The sequence below is a fragment of the Dinoponera quadriceps genome, unplaced genomic scaffold, assembly GCF_001313825.1.
Source record: "Dinoponera quadriceps isolate SergipeBrazil2010 unplaced genomic scaffold, ASM131382v1 scaffold2167, whole genome shotgun sequence".
Lineage (NCBI taxonomy): Eukaryota > Metazoa > Arthropoda > Insecta > Hymenoptera > Formicidae > Dinoponera > Dinoponera quadriceps.
In genome coordinates this window covers 194,437-214,039 of record NW_014556702.1, presented here as the reverse complement: position 1 = coordinate 214,039, position 19,603 = coordinate 194,437, and the positions used below count along the sequence as shown (strand labels likewise).

Here is a 19,603-nt window from a genome sequence, read left to right as displayed (position 1 = left end):
TTCACCGGAGTCACGAGAGATCTGTGATCCGCGAGAGTGTTCCTACTTGGCCGCGTGTCCGTTGTGCTTTCAGGATCTGCGATCTGGTCGGCACCGGTTGGCTGATACTTAACCCCTAATTCCCCGACATATATCGTCGGCTCAATATTCCAATGTCTATTATTGGATGCCGCTCCGATATCTCAGGTTGACATAGTTCCTCTTCGTGGTAGTGGTAGTGGTGGTGTGTATATGTGCGTGTCCCTTTGATAATTTTGGAACATAATTTTTTAAGAAGTCAGAGCGAAAACTATGATGATCGGACGACAAACAATATGTAGCAATCAGTTAAGAAGGTATCTTTAACTCAGAAGAGTTATTTCTTTACGATTTAATTCATTTTGATTTAATTTCCGAGTTAATTTCAATTCGACTGTAAAAAGTTACTCCCTCGCGAGGGATCATCCTACGCGATAAGAAATTTGGTGTTAAAAAGTAATGTATGAACAAGGCGAATGTATGAATTCAACATATATCCATGTGCTTTTTAATATATTCCCTCCGTTAAAATAACATACAAATTTCAGCGGACCGTTTTTGATACAACATTTTTTACCGTGCACTATAAATGATTTCGTCCACCTTCAGTCTCGATCGATAGGGGCTTAGAATAATATATAAAATGTGGTGCGTATTTGCTTGATCTGTTACGTAAACCCGAGAAATTGCCCAGAGCGTTAGAAGACTTCGGTGGTCGCCGCCTGTAAGATTCGACCGTTCACTCGGCCAGATACCACGTGGTCGGCAGTGACGACCGTCTTTCAACGGGCATCGGATTGCTCGTGGCGGCGAGCAAAAAGAATCTGCGGCATAGGTGGCATAAGTGGGTCACTGTCGCTTTCAATTAGGCGCGAAGCGGCGGCTCACGCGCGCGCTCGAGGAAGAGAAGAGCGAAGCTTCCTTCGCACATTTGGCGGCGACATCTCAGACTAGACGGGCAAAAAGCGACGACCCTCCCGCGAACCGACATCTCGTTCTCCCTTTTTCCGTCTCCATTAGGCAGTCTCTCGTGCGTCGTCCCTCCCGCATGGAGGGATCCGAAACTTTGAGAAAGGTCAGACGAGCTCGCGGCCACTTGCCCCTTCCGTTCCGCTTCTTGCCGAGGATCTTTGCCGTTCAGGGTGTCACTGTGTCGCCGTCTCGTAAATATGTCTAATACGTCGCTTTTATTGCAGTGAACTCGACGTTTCTATATCTCCGTGCTACGAAAGTTCCACGAACCGTAAGCCTGATGATGAGATCTTGCTGCAGGAGTTCGCGATTGGAGTCTGTAACAGGCTTCGGTGCGCGTCAGTTAGTACAATTGATCTTCTCAATCATCCACGGTGTTATTTGCCTTCCGTTCGAAGCCAGAATGATATCGACTCTTGTTTCTCTTTATCGTGAAAGTTCCGCCGGGCCGCCCGGCGGAGCGCAAATATTGTCCTATGCTAAAGAGGATCAGTCCTTATTTTCCTTTCATTGCTGTCCGAGGGATAAATCCGAGAATCTCGACTTTCGCGTATCGCACGTAGGCGTGATCCGCAAGGTGTCGGATCCGCGAGGGTGACCGCAGAGGGAGGGAGAGAGACAGAGCGAGCCGGCCAAGTCCACGACCATAGACTACGGTGCTGCTCGTGGTGAAGAGATACACTTTTTGTGGGTTTCTAGGCCGCCAAGGAGCGAATGAATGAACACGGCTCTTCGTAATCCATTCATGCTTCAAGAGGGTACACCCTCTCTCTCCCGCCCCTCCGTCTTCTTGGCGATGGGCGAGAGCGAAAGAAGCGTGAGAGAGCGACGGAGAGCGCGAGAGGAGGAAAAGGTGGAGGATGAGGAGGAGGAGGGTGGGCGAGAGAAAGAGAGAGAGAGAGGGGGGGGAGGGAGTTAGGGACCCCTCATCTCTCGCCGGGATCCTTCCTTGTAACTCGTGCTGTTATATTTTGTTTGTCTGCTTCTGAGGAACCCTCCGGACCTCCTTCTCCTCTTCCTTCTGGTTCCCCTTTTCTCCCTCGTGTTAGACCTCACTTAGACCCCGGGATCTGGGTCAGATTATATGTATACAACTTGTTGAGGCGTCGGGGCTCATCGAGGATATCTGGGCTATTCTCGCACCTCCTTCGCTGGCTGCACAATTCGCAAATCGAATTACACGCCGGTGCCGTCCCCGGCTCGTGTTCTTCTTCCGACGCCCCCGGAAGTTCTGCTTCGAGGGGGATGGTTCTCGCAATATTGGCCGTTTAGCGTCGTCCGCCCGCGTCCCTTCGGAACTTTCCCTCTGAATTCAGCCTCGACGGCGGACAAGTGACAGTCGCGAATAAATTTTTCCTGAACGACACGGTCGTTGCATATTCGAGACGAAGTTTCCCGTCTGGAAAGTCCTCTCCGATTGTCGTGCTTTTCAACTTTTAACAGCAATTAAAAAAGCACTCCCCGTCACGAGTCCCCCGGCCGACTTCGTTCACCGTGGGCTCACTTTAATTTCAGTTTCTTCAATTCTTTCTCTTGCTGCTGCGGGTTTTAATTGTAGGAAGACGAAGTAACACGCGTCTTGGTGCTTTTAATTGCCCCGACAATCGTATGTTTCGCGTGTCGAACGTCGGCTGCGCGCGGAATACCGGGACGCGCGGTATTNCCCCCCCCCACTCCGTCTTTATTTATCGCGCATCGACATACCATCTATTATCCGGTCCGGTCCCACATTTATCCCTTGTCCTGTGCGATCTTGTTCTTATTTTTCACGGTGCAACGGTCCTCACGGGCACAATTGGCGCGAGACGCGCGCAGTTTCCAGACGCGCCCAATTAATTCGGCAAACCCGGCAATTAGCGAAATTATTAATAAAAATCCTAATGAAGCTAAATCAGCGGTGATAGAAGCCTTCCTGTGCGGTCGCTGCGCCGGGCCATTGTGTGCACGATTTAATAATCGGCAACGTCTTTCGAATTGTCAATTGACGGCGACGTTGAAATTTGATTGATGCCGGGAGAAATCTTATATTATATAATAATATTATATTTATGTACGAAGAAACGTGGAATTCAAAGAGAATTTTACTTTAGAGAATTTTACTTTTCAAAATAAATTTTTTCTTATTACCATGTGTGCGTGAAACATTTAATTATATAATATTATATATTTACTCTTATGATATATATATATAATATATATATATAATATATTATATATTTAAATATGCGATATGTTACATTTATAACATGTATCTTATTATAAAAATAAATTCCCGCTTTTTCTTTTGGAATTACTGTAAATTGCAGCATTAATCTATCGAAATGATAGAAAATAATTGGTTCTTCTGTCTATCTAGACCTGATACTTTCATATAGCTAGCTTGAACAAATTAGCCTTTGAAATTACGCAGTCTCTCGGGATATCATGCGTTAACCGGACACGTAATGACGTTTATTGTAGAGGACTTCACGGAAATAGAAGCGAGCGGAGGAATGCGACCAGCGTCACCCTGGTTTCTCGTTCGATCGGTTACGGACGATAATAATTCCGTGCGACGTCGAGACGAGAGTAATTGCCGGAAGGAAGGACCGGATACGGTATGGCGAGGAGGGGAGGAAAGAAGTGAAGAAGACGTGGAACGCAAAATGGCGAGAGAGCGTCGTCCGCATGGAACGAGTGAGACCACGCACAACTAAGATTATATTCTCATTAACTCGGCTCCGCTGTGAAGCAGAAAATTCATCGAGCCGAAAGGAAATTGCTCGGGTCCAAGAGACACGGAGGACTTACAATACTGTCGGGCGTCACCCGGTTGCGCGAATCTACATTTCGGACGTCTGACGACAATTATGTATTTCGCGACGAAATCGTCTCAAGTCACGCAGAACCAGGTTTTGCCAAAATTCTCGATAATAATGTCATTTCATTTGGAAGATCTCTGAATTCGTCAAAAAAAAAAAATGCAAGAAACGTAACCGAAAAAACGCGGAGAAAGAGAGCGAGGTAGATAGAGATCTCGTACAACAACGCACGTATAATTAGCGCGTCTCGTACGCGTGTAACCAGTTGAGTTATTATGGTGATCCATCGGCGTCGAAAACATTGCAGCATCAGCTAACCATGACCTTTGAAGTTTCGACGAAACATCGAATTCACCTTCGTACAGTCGGGAAGTCGAGTTCGTTTTCCACTCGGCTAGCGCGATTCTGGAGATTGATGGAAGTAAGGTTAGTGACGGGGAAATTGAAATTCTCCCTTCTCCGCCCTCTTTCTCTCTCTCTCTCTCTCTCTCTCTCTCTCTCTCTCTCTCTCTCTCTCTCTCTTTTTCTCTCTCTCCCCACTGTGAAGCTCTACATCGGCGGAGTCGTAGAAATACACCCGAACAGATCGATCGCATTGAAATAAATGAAACGAAAATCCAAAAGAGGAACACGTTCACTAAGCAGTTCATGACGCGAAAGTTTCGTTTAAACCGCGATTCATGTTTCATTTAATTCACTTTGCGTTCGTGCAATTCGTTTAATTTGCAATTTACGCGCGATGATCTCCGAATCGCAGTTGCCGAACATATAATCTTATTGATGAAATTATGACATATTACGTTCAATTGTGATTCACGATAACTTCGAGGTGATTTATCACTCGTGACAAAATTTATCGTATAATAATAGGAAGACTTCTCACAGTGCCTGAATGAATTGTGAGATCTGACGACGAAGGAGAAGGATAGAAAACGGTCGGAACGCGAAATTAATTTTAAACGGTCGGCCGCGTGTAACATTGAATCGGGAATATCTACTTTGCGCCGTGGTCTCGGGCGAAGATTAATGCGCCACGATGAAGAAAGCGTCGACGCCGGAAACAAAGCGAGGAGCAAAAAAGCACGAGTTGGAGAAAAAAAAAAAGAAAAGGACCGGGCAACAAGAGATTCACTGTGAAATCCGTGGCCGGGCGTTGGCATAATCGAATTATTCTTCTTACGAGTTAACATGTGTGCGCTGCAATGACGTCACGCGCTTTCGAGATAAGCGTCGGGAAGGCGTTTCAAGATTAGAGGAGGAATTTTTGCGGGCGGTCGAGTCAGCGGGATTTCGTATCGGCGAGAATAAAGAAAAAAGAAAAGAGAGAAAAGGGAAGAAAAAAACCCGCGGACGAGGGGGGAGGGGGAGGGAGAAAGAGAGAATTCCGTGGAAGGCGCCACGAAATTGGCAGTCTAATAAAAGGAGCCGAGAGAGAAATCGACTCCGCCGTGAATCGATTCGAGACTGCATTTTCATCGTGATAACGATCGCTCATCAAGGATGTATCTACTACTTCTTTTATCTCTCCACGATTCTTCTTTCCTTTCCTCTCCTCCCCTCATCCCTCCTCCGTCCGCCCCCGCTAAATTTCTCGACGCGATGAGCGTTTTGAAATGACGTTTTCCTCGTCACTTTGTCGTTTGTTAGTTCAATTTGTTCGCAACAGATATACGCTTGTTTCCTTAATTTATGTAGTTATTTTGCGCAGTTCTCGTCGCGATTCACACCCTTCCGCTTTCATCAGTTACGATCCGCTTTTGTTGAATACGGGAGAATTTATATTGATACAAAAGATATTAGAAATATAATTTACACCGAGAATTTTATTTTTGTGAAATATTTTCTTATTGATTTACTTGCTAGGGATAACATTTTATTTAGCCCTTTGCACTCCGCTGTCGCCGTAGCGGCGACATGGTTGTTTTGCTGCCTCGGCACTTTAAGAAATTTTAAGTCCTAAAATTTATGTTTTTCTTTTATAATATTAGTTAGAATATGTTTTGTTATAAAATAGCTAAGAAATAAAAATTTTGTTTTATTGAAACGACTCTATTTTTCTTCTACATCATAGGTATGTACTTGGAACTAATAGCCTCTATGCATTACTAGGCTGGAGTGCAAAGGGTTAGATAAACGTTTGTTCCTCTGTGGAATAAATCTTGATTTCACAAATGAATTCTTAAGTCTTTTTCCTCAGTATAGGATACTCCCCGATGATAAGCATACGATCGTCCCAATTACGAAATGCCATTCTCTCAAATACAAGCGGGACTAAATTGATTTCGCTTCTGCGTAATCTATATTTTCGCTCGATATATCGAGAGCGAGAAGCTGTTCGCTGATTATTCGCGAAAGGTTGCTCGTGCGCGACCATTTCAAAGAATCGGCAGAATTAATCGGCCTGTCTGAGCTGAACGAAACCTCATCCTCGGGCAGGACCCTCAAGTGAGAGACCCTCAAGTGAGAAGTCCACTTAAGGAACGAATCTGTCCGATATCTTAATTTCAAGCGCCGTCGTCGTGCTCGCGCCCGAATGAGACGCGCGTTCGTCGACAGCGAATTTACAACGATCCGCATTAAGAGCCATTCAGTCTAATTCCGAATCAATCTCGAGGAATTTCTCACGCCTGTTTTGTAGTTATCTAATACTTCTCCTATCACTCGCTAAAAGTATGACAAACGACGGTAGAAACACGCACTCACGTTGTCTTCGCGGTCCACAAAGAGCCACAAAGAGAGATCTGTCGTCAAATCAATTCACGAGTCGCCCCGCTAAGCCATTCTCGTTTCGGCAACACGACTTAAGCGGGATCATCCGACTCCAGAACACGCAAAATCCCTTCCTTCTCTCTCTCTCTCTCTCTCTATTTCTTTCTCTCTTTCCTCCAGCACGGCAATCAACATACCAATTCCCTATCTGCCGCCTCTCCTCGCCTCTCTCCCTCTCGCTCTCCGCGCCTCGTTATATCCGACAGAAAAGAAGAAAAACGGAGGGCGAGCGAGAAGAGAAGGAGGCGCGTCGCAGTCTCATCAGCGGAGCACAAAGTCCTCTTTGTTTTCCGATTCCGCGATCTTCCGCGAACGTCGATTGCGGCCGGTGCGGTCGTTCGCGCGTTTTTGCGCTACCAGCCGATCGGGTAAACACGTTAATCGATGCTCGAGAACAGGAGTAGATAGAGAGGGATGAAGGAAGAAGAACATTGAGGGAGAAAGAGGGAGAGAGTGTGCGATGAGGGGAAGAAGAGGAGGAAGGGGCGGAAAGTAGGAAAGCTCGGCTCTCGGCCAAGCGAGCGGATAAAAAGGAGCAGGACACGCGGCTGGGTGGATAAAACGGGCGGAGAAAGTTAGGGTGAACCTAACCGAAGAAACGGCGTCGAAGAAACGGTATAGGGCGAGGGAGAAGAATGACAGGGAGGCGGTCATAAAGAGGCGGCCGGTACAGGGGGTAGGGGATACTATAAATATTGCAAAGGGATCATTATTTATGGTAACCTGATCCAAGAGAAAGGACTCTCTTTGCGATTAGAACTTACACGCTTTCGCGTTTGTTTCACGCTGTCCCTCCGTCTTTCTTGGGCGAACCCTTGACGGTATACGCAAAGGATGGTTATTTATACGGGAGCAGCGCGCGCCGATCGTCATCCTGGCCGGTCGAACGTGATGGAGACTGGGCGATAATCGTTAGTTAATGAGCTCCCCTTCTTTAGGTCAGTTGTGTCGGGTGACGTAGTTTTGTAACTGCGCTCTAAGAAAACGTCAAGAAGATAGGTAACCTGAGCGGAAGGACCTTCCGTGCGGAAGGATGCTGCGCGCGGAATTAATGCCCGTCGAGTTGAACATCCGAGAGGCGTCCGCGTTAGGTGTAGCCTTATGGTTAGGGTGAACCGTTCCGACACTGCAGTTGACGTAGTTCGGATTCGAGTAAAATTCAATAGAAGAGTACGGGGAAAATGGAAAAGGAAGGGGGCCACGACGACGATGATGATTGCGTGATTAGGAGACGAGTGGCTGCTGCTTCGGCGCGGGATGGTAATATATATATATATATAGAACAAGAGAGACGGAATCTCTTGTGAGCGACGCTGCGTGAGAGGCAATGATCTCTCCGCTAACAATTTATAGAAGCCATTCATTTTGAAACGCCGGTAAGCCGTATTTTGAAAGTCCCGCTGAAGTATCGCATGAATTTGCACCCGCATCTTATTACTCCTTTATTGTGCCTCGAAGTATGATTTACGACTTTCGTGATAAACGGCTCCCATATTGTTCGACCGAGCACCATTCCACCGTCCATTATAAAGTAACGAAACTCCGATGAGGGAGAGAAGGAGAGAGAGAGAGAGAGAGAGAGAATGAGAGAGCAGGGAGGAGGAGGGAGAGAGGAGAAAAAAACGCCGAGGAGGTGGTAGTAATCTAGCCGGTAGAAAACAGAAATTCCATTACAGCGCGTTAAAAGAGCGAACGATGCAATCGCGTGCATAAAGAAAGGAATACCGCGAAGAAAAACCGCGACGGGCGACTGCGAAGCGGCCGGAGCGAAGAAGCGTGGCGAATAAAGCGGCAGGACCGGGAGAGGTGCAGACGCAGGATAAAGGAGTAGAGGTCGATCCTCCGTGCGCAGGATTCGCGGCGAAATCGGCACTCGGGAACGGCCATGAACCATTTTCGCCCTGCGAAAGAGAGAGAAGCCGAGAGGGGAGAGAGAGTGAGAGAGAAAGAGAGAGAGAGGCTGAGCGGACGACGGAGAGAACGAGAGAGAGATAATGCAAGAGAGAGAAAAAAAAGAGAAAGAGAGGGAGAGAGAGAGAGAGAGAGAGAGAGAGCGCAACGCGCGGAGCACAGACAAAATAAAAACGCGATAGTCGCCCCGCGAGAGTGGGAGGAAGAGGTGGAGAAGCGGAGGAGGAAAAGAGGTAGATGAAGAGAGACGGAGAGACGGACCGGCCAACTTCTCTCACCCGGTTTGGGCCTCGGCTTAGCCTTCCAAGAGGCCAGCCTAGACGTGCGATTCTCATCTCGCGTTGGTCCACCAACGAAACTCGTACGATGGTCTCTCTTTTTCGTCCGCTTCCTCTTCTTCTTGTTCCTCTTGATCGGCGTACTTCTCCCCCTCATGGCCTCCTCTCCCCCCCCNCTTGCTCCTGCCGAACCCCCTTTTCTCTTCGTTCCATCTGTTCGCTATTCTCGCCCTCTTCGTCTCTTCTTACCTACAGTGATCGCGAAAGAGAGAGACCGAGACGGCGATATCGTCTCGCTCTTCCCCCTTCTTCTCCCCTTCCTCCCGCGTACTCTCCCTCCCTCGCTCGGCCAGTCGCGATTTATTAGACGAGCTAATTAATAGGCCGCCTCGACGTATCTCCGCGCTCTCGCGCTCTCGTGCGCGCGCGTGTTCGCAGAAATCGAAGCGGCGATTGCGATTTATTGCCGCGCGGGAAGATTCACGATTCCACGCCGGCGATTCCGCGCCGGCGAGGCGCGCGAGGCGGCTCGGCCCTCCCACTTTCGGCGGCGTCGGAAAAGGAGCGGCTTTTTGCCGCGGTTCCGAGCGAAATTTAGAAACTCGCGCCGACGAGACAAACACCCCGCGTCTCCGTCGAGCGTGTCCCGCCGTGGTTCGCGTATCGCGTTGCTTCGGCGACCTTCCGGCAAATATGCGAGCCGTTGGACTGAAAAGCATAAAATTACGCGCAGCGAAGCTTTTATCGGATTTGCAAATCTCTCTTTAAAAAGAGGAAATCGTGAGAAGGCGAGATTATCGAAATCACTGTCACTTTTCCGCCTGTCGTTTGCGGCTGTTAAATCATTACGTGAACCCTGATTGGTTCATCAGTTCGCGCGCGTGTTAAAGAAGATAAAAAATTCCGACATTAAAGAAGACGGAGAAAGCAGATGATTAATCTGACAGAGAATTTTAATATGATGCATATTCAATCACACGAACTGAGCTTTCTTCCATATAATAGCGATTAGCTAAATATCGAGGACGCAGTCGGCTCGAATCAGTTTAATGTAAATTTCGACCGCGTTGTCGTGGTCTCTCCCCACGAGGCTCTTCCCGCACGTACACGTGATTAGCGTCACACACGGCCGTACGATTCTCAGTCCACGATCACGGAAAAAGCGAACGTATTCGATACGTGAGGGGAAAAAATAGAGAGAGAGAGAGAGAGAGCGCGTAGACTCGGAACGAAAAGATTATTCCGAGCGAGGGGAGATTTTAACTACAAGTTGAAACCTCGGGAGACAAGCAGGAAAGGGGAAATAATTGAGGACCATTACGCTCCACGGTGTTTATTTAAAGCTACACAGAGTATCCATCCCGAGGAACGGATCGGGCGAGCGAGGGCACTTTCGAGAGGAAACCCACGCGAACTAACTTCGCGTTTCCGGCCGCTCCTGCCTCTCGCTCCTCGTCGTTGTCTTCAGGCTCGTGTCACGAGAAGTCAGTCGCACGCTATTGCAATTTAGTGTGAAGTCTAAGGCGGCCTTCACACCGGCGACGCAACGGCCGTCCTGCTTCATCGGTTCCTTCCTCGCGTTCGACGGACCTTGAAGATCCTTCTTGCTCCCCTCGTTTTTCGTTCTCCTACCTCCCTCCTCTTCCGCCGCCGCCGCCTCGTCCTCCTCGTCCAGACTGCCGTCGTCGTCTTCGGCAACGCGTTCCGACTGGTACTTCATCGCGATCCGAATCGTATGAGTCACTTCCGGGCTCGGTGTGCACGGCGGCCGCGCGACCTCCGTCGTCCTCCTGCGAATGTTAATTCGCAGATCCTGCGGTATCTCGGAGCATATGCAGTCGCCGCCGTCGACGGCGTCCCGCCGGCTCGGTCCTGAAAATTCGATAACGTCGAGCGCGAGAACGTTCGCGGCTCTCGTGCTCTCGTCGCGGAGGAAATTTCGGCGGAGAAATCGCGGCGGATTTCGAGCCCCGGGCGATTTCAAAGCCCGGCTCCCTCGCGGCGATCCTGCAAGGACGCTCGTCCTTGAAATCCGATCTCGATCACCGCAATCGGCAGGATCGCAATCTCGAACTTTCGTAAGCGAGCCGTGGGCGAGAGCTCGGAAAGAGGCCTCTCGCGCCGCAAGTCGAGCGGCAGCCGATAAAAACTGACGCGCCGCGTCTGATCTATGAACTAGTAAACGGAGAAAAAATTGGTAATTAAATGTAAAGCCATCGGGACGAGAAAATGCGGATTTCTTGCGGATCGCTTCGCGGTCCGCGCGCCCCGATTGTCCGTAAACGGCCGATTTCAAGGACAATTAAGTCGTAACGAATATCGATTATCCCGGAGGCAACATTAGCCGCGTTACCGTTCGCTTTAGAACGCAGCCTCGGGGATTCCTTATTTTATTCCGAGTATTTTCGGATCGCGCAGAAACGGAAATTGCTCGTCGTTTACCTACACCGAGAAGATAATTCCGTTTTCTTCATCGCTATGTCGGAGGAAATTACTCCAATTAACTGTCGCTAATTGTGCACCGGGAGAAAAATGGTACGACATTTCGAACTTATAGTCAATTATAAAATACGTCTGACATATAGTCAATTATAAAATATGTTTCTATAAAAATATGTTTGACCACATAAATGTTTGCATTTTATTACATTTGTAACTGGCAAAATTTTCACTAGTCGCGAATATAAACTCATCCTGCCGCTTCCCGTGCTCTCATTCACTGATGTGTATTAATTTAATCTTTCAATTGTATGCTTCCACCAATATCAAATTTTACCATTGAACTTCCCCCAATTTCTACCGAGTATTCGTATAATAATCTGACCTTCGACAATGTTTCGCGTGCATTCTTCGAGGGTGGCGAGCGCCTTAGTACATTCCAAGGATTCGCCATTCCTCCTGCCGCTGCGCCGACTTTTCCGTGACAGATTGCTCCTCGCCGCGCGACTCTTTTTCTCCCTTTCCTTTCCGGCCTCCGTGACCTTCTCCAGAAATTCGTCCAGGATGTCGTCCTTCTCACTCGCGACTTCATTAGGCTCGTCGCGCCTCCACCGGGCGTTCGCCTGCGACTCTATCAGAGGAATCGGCGATTCCGGCAGTTCTAGGGACACTATCGTTAAGAATGCTGGATTCTCCTTCCGCAGTCTCTCCAGCCAAGACCTATAGCTGGGTACATCGATCGAGCGGAAGTAAAGATTAACAACGGAGCTTAATCGTGATGCGAATATAACAGGCGTATTTAATTCCGCAATTATTTCTGTTCATCGCGCTCGCTTCGAGTCTAGAAGAATTCTCCAGTCACACAAGACGCCTGCAGCTCCGCTTTGTGTATCCGTCCACGGGGAAACACTTTTTGCCGGTACAACAAATCGTTGCTACAGTGACGGCGAAAGATTTGTTACGCGGAGAAAAGTAATTTTGCTGTCGTAGCGAAACGTCGTTGCGATAGCGATGACATTTTGTTGGCATAATTAACTATTAATACACTTAACGAATCTTATCGCTGTCACTATATAGTAACGGGCAATTTGCCGTGTGTCGGCAAAAAATTTCTCTCCGGGCTCTCCTTATCGAAGAAACCAGTTTCTTTTGTAACACGCTGAATTAGTAATCGAAAGTGTTGTGACTCGTGGAATTATTTACGTATTTCCCCCCTGTGGCTATTTCTCTTGTGAGATTGAAAAGTTCCCTCGGCAGATACACGTCGATATATAGAGCGTTGAGGTGTACACGGTGCTATCATGCCGACATTTTCGAAGGAACAAAAGTGAAGACGTGTCTTTCGAGGGACGACGAGCGAAGGGCCGCGGGGCTCGCGTCACGACGAAGTTAGCAACGCTTTTCGCGTTCACCTTGCAACGATCGCTCGCCACGATGATTGCACGTGGACGCCGCAGAAAGGGCTCGTAACGACAACGAGAAAGGGTATTCGCCTTTCTCGACATCGAACAACTGGATAACTAGATATGATTGCGGAGCCTGGAGGGCCCGACGCGTCAAAGAGGAAACGCCGAGAAGGAGGAGAGAGAGAGAGAGAGAGGGAGGGAGGGAGAGGTAACATGAAGGAAGAGCGAAGTTCTCGGTGGAAGGAACACGCGAATGTGAAATACGAGAGGAGGATTGATATCGCACAAGTCGAAAGGGAAAAGGACGGAAAAGGGAGGAGAACTCGCAACCGGGAAAGAGAGGTAGATGCGATACGGATCTCGAAAATCGACGGTTATTTAAGAGGGAATGTTACCAGGACGAAGTTCCCGAGCGAGAAGTAGTTGAAAGTGAAAGACCAGAGGTAACCGAGCACGATTTGAGGATATGAGATGGAAAGGGAGGGGGAAAGTAACGGTGGAATTTATCGCTGAAAGTGAAGAAATGAGCCGAGAGATCGATGGGAGCGCGACGGGAAAACGGAAACGCGTGCGAATGACGGAAAATAAATAGGAAAGACGAGGTACCGAGTGTAAAAAGGACTCGAGTGTGCACGAGGAAGAGAGGTCGGTAGAAGATATTCAAGAAGAGGAGGAAGGCCTTGAACTTCGAAAACGAAGGCGCAGGAACGTCCGAAGAAAAAGATTAAAAGGGCAGCGAAGCGGGGAACTGGTTGAAAGAAAGGAGGTCTCGAGAAGATTACGACCTTGAACCGCAAACTGAACAAGAAGGAGGGGATGAAAAAATATAGCGAGAGCAAAAAGGCGGACTCGCGCGCGCGCGATGGAGAACGAAGCGCGGGAAGAGCTGGAGGGGAAAAATAATACCCTGGACACTGGAAATAATCATGACGGGAGATGATTCGGTGGATTTATCAATCCGCCGCGTTTGCATTCGCTCGTCCGAAAAAAATAAATATCGCCGCCTCGGACAAAGTATACGTTATAAAAAAAACTGTGACAGAACATACGATGCGATTGTTTTTAATTGTTTGCGGCGTCGTGTTAAAATTGCGAATCAAAGCGGATGATACGTAGAGAAAGGGAAAACTTAAAAGTAATATCGACAGATTTCGAAAAAAAAAAAACTGTGACGGACTGTGAATAATTTTCTCGTTCATTTGTTGTTCTGTTTTCGTTCGGTAAATGGGTTCACCATCTTGCGCATCTTTTGTGCGGAGTAGTTACACGAAAAGCGTTCAATCAACATCCCCCGATTGGGATTCCAAGTAGTTCTACTCCTCAATTACTAAACAAAACTTAATACGACCGTCTAGTAACTGTAAAAAAAAAATGCATGAAATCCCTATCCTAAATTTCTAAGGATGTTCACATAATATTTGCTCTCACGCACGAAAGACATAAAATTTTTAGATTTTACTAACGTTATTATATATATTTATTCATGTTACGTGTTATACGCGCATATATACGCGGAGGGACCTCTTACATAATGAAGACATAATAGATGCACCATATTCCCGCTTCCCCCAAGTAAAGTTCGAATAGACCCACGAGCGGTAGCTGCGAGGATCCACGCCACGATCCTCAAAGTGCTCTCGATTACCGAATCCAGCGATAGATCTAATTGTCGGGGGCAAGGAGCGTGTCTCGCAAGATACGCGGGCCATTTGCAGCGAAAGACTTCCCGAGAAGAGGAAGAGGGAAGGATCAAAGGGAATTCGGGCGAAACGTGGGAGGACTCGGCGGTGGTGGTTGCTTCGCGCGAAACGAGAGCACGTTCCAAAGTCGCAATAAACTCGGTAACCTTGCTCGGATCTCGGGCGGAGGTCAGGTTCGCCGGCGTACAGCGTGGAGCCCGTGACGTTACGAGGGACAGAGAAGACGAGGTAGGAGGAGGCGCGACGAGAAGAAAGGCGGGAATGCGAGTGATGGTGAGGAGGGAAGAGAAAGAAAGAGAACGAAAGAGAAAGGGAGATCGACCGTGGCGGGGAGGGAGGGAGATCAAACGTCGATGATAATGACGTACCGATACTGCTCGTATTTTAATGCGAGAGCTGCTTTAATAACGTTACAGTGCCGGCTGCGAGACCGGTGCGATCGCCCGTGAGGCTTTATTAAGTCGCAGCAGCGTCAGCGGCGATCGTACGTCCCGGACCGACCGTTAAATTTTAGTACGTTTAATTACGGGGTCCTAGCGAGCGCTCGTCGTGAGCGACGCGACTTCCCTAGACCGGCTTTCTCTCTCTCTCTCTCTCTCTCTCTTTTTCTCTGCGCGCGCGATTTACCACCTCCGGCTCGAGGAACGCGGGAGAGTGACTCTTTGCGCAATAACCGCGTTAATTTGTACGCGCCCGACTACGTTAATCATCCGATAAGCAGACCGGGACGATCGGTTGCTGCACTGCGCCGTTTAAATGCGGGTTTAAGCGAGCCAGTTTATTTTCCCGAGCGACGTGTCGGGGAAGAGAAGGCAGGAACGCTCCCAGGTGGGACGGAGACCGAGGGCGGAGAGAAGGATGTGTGTCTATCTTTTTATCGAGTTTCCTTTTTCTTAATTTAATAAGGAATGGGGAAAAAAAGAGCGATATGTTCGAAGCGAGCGACGGGATCGGAGAAATGTTCTAAATATAGACAAGAGAGAGAGAGAGAGAGAGAGCTACGCGAAAACCACCTGAAATTCCTTGGAACCAGTTTCTTGATCGCTTAATTGCCAGTTCGCATTGTAATAATATGACGAAGGTAGCCGAAGCGATGCAGAGAGATCTCCGACTTGTCAATCATCGCCTTCGAACTAATCGCGCCGCTACAGTTGGCAGCGAGCCCGCCGTAAATTTGTGAGGGGGGGGGGACACCTCGAGTTAGCGGCCGCCACGGTACCTCGAGGATCCTCGCGCCGAGGGTGCACAGCCGCTACGAGGATGACAGATATGGCGGGCCGGGGACTGCGACCTTGAACCGGACGGTTCCCTCCTTCTGGGGTCCTCGAGCGTTAGGCGCCGAATGTAGAGTCCTGGCACCTCCTCCGCAAGGTGATGTCTTCTCCTGTACGAAGCCACAGTGACTAGCCCAGTCGATTCTCACCATCGATCATCCCTCTTCTTTTTACCGCGGCAACAACGAGCTCTGAACTTGGGCCAGACGCGCGGCCTTGAACCGCGGCCGCGCTTCCTTCGTGCGAGGACGCGGCAGGATCTCACGCGGCATCTTCATCGATCGAGCCGGATCCACCGTCGGTCCCGTCGTTCGTCATCGCCCGGTGTGGCCCCCTGCGAACAGGTGGGCGAGTTTGAGAACGGCCGATCGAGCAGGGACAATCGCGATTCTTGGCCGGTTAGGCGATAACATCATCAAGTGCCGCGGGAAACTTAATCGGCTTGGTGGATTGCGTTCGTAATAATGTTCAGTTTCATATTCTGAGGCGCACTATAAGGAAACATTGCAAGTTTTGCGAGAGCATCGTTGGAGCATCATCGAAGCTTGCGTGAACGTTTGGCTCTGTTATTATCTTCAGGTAAAAGAGAGTAGGGGACGAGATTGTACGTAACTAACAGGATGGAAGAGAAGGAGCGAAAGTGAAACGGGCGAAGGACGCGCATGTGTGTGCGTAAGAGGAGGAAAGAGAAGGGGTACAGTTATCTGTCGCCCCGCGATCGAGCCAGTCAGTCGGAGCCCCGCGGCAAGTAGCTGACAGTCGTGTGAGCGAAAACTAATCTATTCCACACCTTGGCAACGCACACGCGTAGCCGACCGCGGGAATTAAAATTCAAAATAGCCTGCTAAACAACGCTTTAATGCCGTCCGACTCTTAATGCGGCCCGGTCCAGCCTGACAGAGGGACCCACCACCTTCTCCTCCTCCTCTCCCTCCTCCTCCTCTTCCTTCACTTTCCTGCCCGACATCGGACCACCCGCTGATCCAAAACGACCCGGAATCAAATACGATACGAATCCCACGGGCCACGATTGACGTACGTGCATAATCGATTCAAGTCCGTTTCCAAAATCCGCTCAGAAGTTGCGGATCCAGGCGGCGATAAATCGATACGAATCAAAAACGTTCGACAGCCCGTCCGCTACTTCACACGCGCGCGAAACCATTATGTTGTGTTCAAGCTGCGCCGTTGAGTTTCCGTAATTTTTCGATCATCGCGAGCCAAAATTTAATGTTAAAAATTGTTCAAAATTTGGAAAAATACTTATACAGAATGCGCCTGATTTCGCGTGCAAACTTACGGGTTCTATGTTGAAAATTCGATGTTGAATTCCATGAAGGATTCTACGTTGAGAAATTAATGAAAAAAGTCTTGGAGTTCAGATACATCCTCCTGTACTACTCATACAAATGGACTCAAGATTTATAATCCATTGTGACCGTAATTCGAGTCATTCCGGATGCCGTATCCCGACGATAGCCTGCATCCTGATGATAGCCTGAATTTCCATCACAAAGGCTTAAAGTATCTCCAAATTAACGGGGATAAAAATGTCCATATTTTATCAAATTTTATCAACTGGGGAAAAATTAACTCACGCGGGAACGAAAACGGTATCCGACGACGGCGACGCTCTGCAAAATGAAGCGTGTTTCTTGAACATTTAACACACATAGAAATGTATTCCTTTAACACACATCTGTTAATATAAAATGTCAATATAGTGTGTTAAAAGTGGAAACGTGTTAACACGCTTCGAACGTGCTGTAACACACTTCATCCTGCGGTGTAACGCTGCCGGGTAAGCAGGTGTCGCGGAACCATTTTCAGAGGTGCGCAAAATTACAGCCGAGCGAATTCGGTGGGTGGCCGCGAAGGAGGNAAGGGGGGGGGGGTTGAAGGAGGACGGCCGAGGTTACCGTCGCGAGAAAATGCCACCGTAGCGATCTCGTGCCTAATCGGACGAAATAATCGAATCCGCCGCACGTAACTCGATCCATGCGGAATCCGTGAGTCGCGCTCTCCGCCATGCCCGATTAGCGTGGCGGATCGATAATGAGCGCGTTTCAATTTTAATAGTCGTCAAATTTGTTATCCGCTCTCGCGTTGAAGAAGGAGAAAAGTTCGCGCACGAGGGCCGCGCGTTTCGGCCGAAGGGAGAGAAAACGAAAAACACGCGCCCGCTGCGAGTCCTCCCCGATTCCGCTCGGTTCACGTAACTCGATCTGCACGAACACCTACGAAATCAAATTATACTGCCCGGACACGCCGTGAATTTTAATCGGCGTCTAATCTGGCCGAATCGCCCCGTTGCATACCTCGATCGTATGTCGTATATCGATCGTATATTTTCGCGATCATAGGCCCGCATTCTCAACAGTGCAGTTAGCACTAAATGCGACTCTCTCTCTCTCTCTCTCTCATTCCCTCATCATCTCTAAACGCGATTTTCGTATCGGTGAGATAAAATTCAGAAACGAACGGCCGCGTTTATCGCTATGTAAGAGAAGAAAACGAATCGTCCGTAGTGACCTCGAAGTGGTCCTTCCACTTTTTGTATTTCTCAGGATATTCTTCGGCTCGGTGTGTATTTGATGCAACAATAACGATCTTTTCGGCTGCAGTTTTCGCGGCTCATGCGGTGATCCAAAGGACGACGAGATCATCCGCTTGGCGTACGTCGCGGAAAACTGCCCGTCGATTTCGGGCGAGTGTTTCGCGCGCTCGATCGGCGCGCATCGTGGGTGGACCGAAATACCAGAAAGCGGCGCGTAATAAGAAACAAAGACGCGCGCGGGGAAAGACAGGGCCGGGAGGGGAAATAAAGAAGAAGAAAAAGCGGTGCGCGCGTAGGGAGAAAGATGCTGATCTCTTCGCGGAATATGTTTACGCTAAAGGCGCGCCCGGGTGGAAAAAAAGGACGGGACGAACCGCAAACTGCTTAACGAGTTCCGCGCTCCCCCGCGCCGTCTTTTCTCTTCTTCTACGCGAGTCGCGCTGTGTGTGCGCACGCACGCACGTACTCACGCACACGCGTACGGACACCCGTGTACGGACACGCGATAGCGATGGAGAGGTTCCCCCTGCCAATACCTATCCTGTACTGTAGGCTAGGTGTCAAATTCCGTCGGACGGTATTTTTAAGAACCGTAAGCAGCGTTGCCACCCGTCCGGTTTTCCAAACAGTTGTCCGATCTTGTCCGGTTTTGATGAAATTCGAAAATCGGAGAAACGAATTTTCCTATTTAAGTATCCCACTTCCCAATGCTTATATTAATATATCGCACGCGCATTCTCTATAATGAACTCATTATGGTGATACGGTGGATAGAATCTTGTTAAATCGGAAGAAACCTTTTTCTCTGTGTAATAACGCTCGAAATAATAATAATAATAACAACACTGCCTTATAAGATGTCGTGAAAAACGTCGTTGTAAAATAACGGAAAGGTTTGACAAGGAATTTTCTGGTGCGACATAACACGCTGCGTTTATCTCTCGATGGGGAAGCCTGAGTTCGTTGAGGTAGATTTTTCAGATGACGTGTTGCAATGATCGATAAATATTCCGTAACGCGCGTGAATCAACGTACGATGAATTAGTCGCGAACTCAATCGCGTACTTTTGTTCGATACTGTATTTGGGGTGTCTCGCGTGGGTATCGGCGCCATCGCTACACGCGATCTTCCACGACCACCTGGACACACGCACTCACACGTGCGCGGGACAGACCAGTGCTGTACGTACGAGAACGTCGTGCACGACCCCCGGGCGAATTTTAATTTTCACGAGCACGGTGCCCGTGTATTGTCATTAGACGGTCCTCGAACGAGGATCGGCCGGCTTGGGGGTGAGGGCAGAGGGGCCTCGAGGTGGAAAGTCAAGCCACGAGTTATGGGGAGGGGGCAGGCCACGGTGTTATTAGATTTCTTGCAAATTACTCGCGCGTCCCATTAACGAGTCCCATCTGTCTGGATTACCCGGACGGCTCGAGCGAGCCTCGCGATTTAAAGCGCCACCGCCACCCCCTCTTTC

General features: G+C 48.9%; 1 protein-coding gene across 1 annotated transcript; it reads right to left on the bottom strand.

Moving 5' to 3' along the window:
- Window positions 1-10,141: 10,141 nt before the first annotated feature.
- On the bottom strand, window positions 10,142-19,239 carry LOC106747955. The gene is made up of 4 exons (XM_014626012.1): window positions 19,191-19,239; window positions 15,514-15,712; window positions 11,574-11,914; window positions 10,142-10,621 (listed from the first exon to the last, which is right to left on the bottom strand). The coding sequence occupies exons 1-4, from the start codon at window positions 19,237-19,239 to the stop codon at window positions 10,164-10,166; spliced, it is 1,047 nt and encodes a 348-aa protein (XP_014481498.1). The 3' UTR covers window positions 10,142-10,163.
- Window positions 19,240-19,603: the final 364 nt, after the last annotated feature.

Excerpts from the sequence above, each read along its gene's own strand:
- LOC106747955 (XM_014626012.1), bottom strand. The coding sequence starts at position 19,239 with ATGGCGCCGATACCCACGCGAGACACCCCAAATACAGTATCGAACAAA. Across the intron at positions 15,713-19,190 it reads AAATACAGTATCGAACAAAA|AATCGACTGGGCTAGTCACT; the intron begins GTACGCGATTGA and ends ATCGATGGTGAG. Across the intron at positions 11,915-15,513 it reads TCGGCGCGAGGATCCTCGAG|CTATAGGTCTTGGCTGGAGA; the intron begins GTACCGTGGCGG and ends CGATGTACCCAG.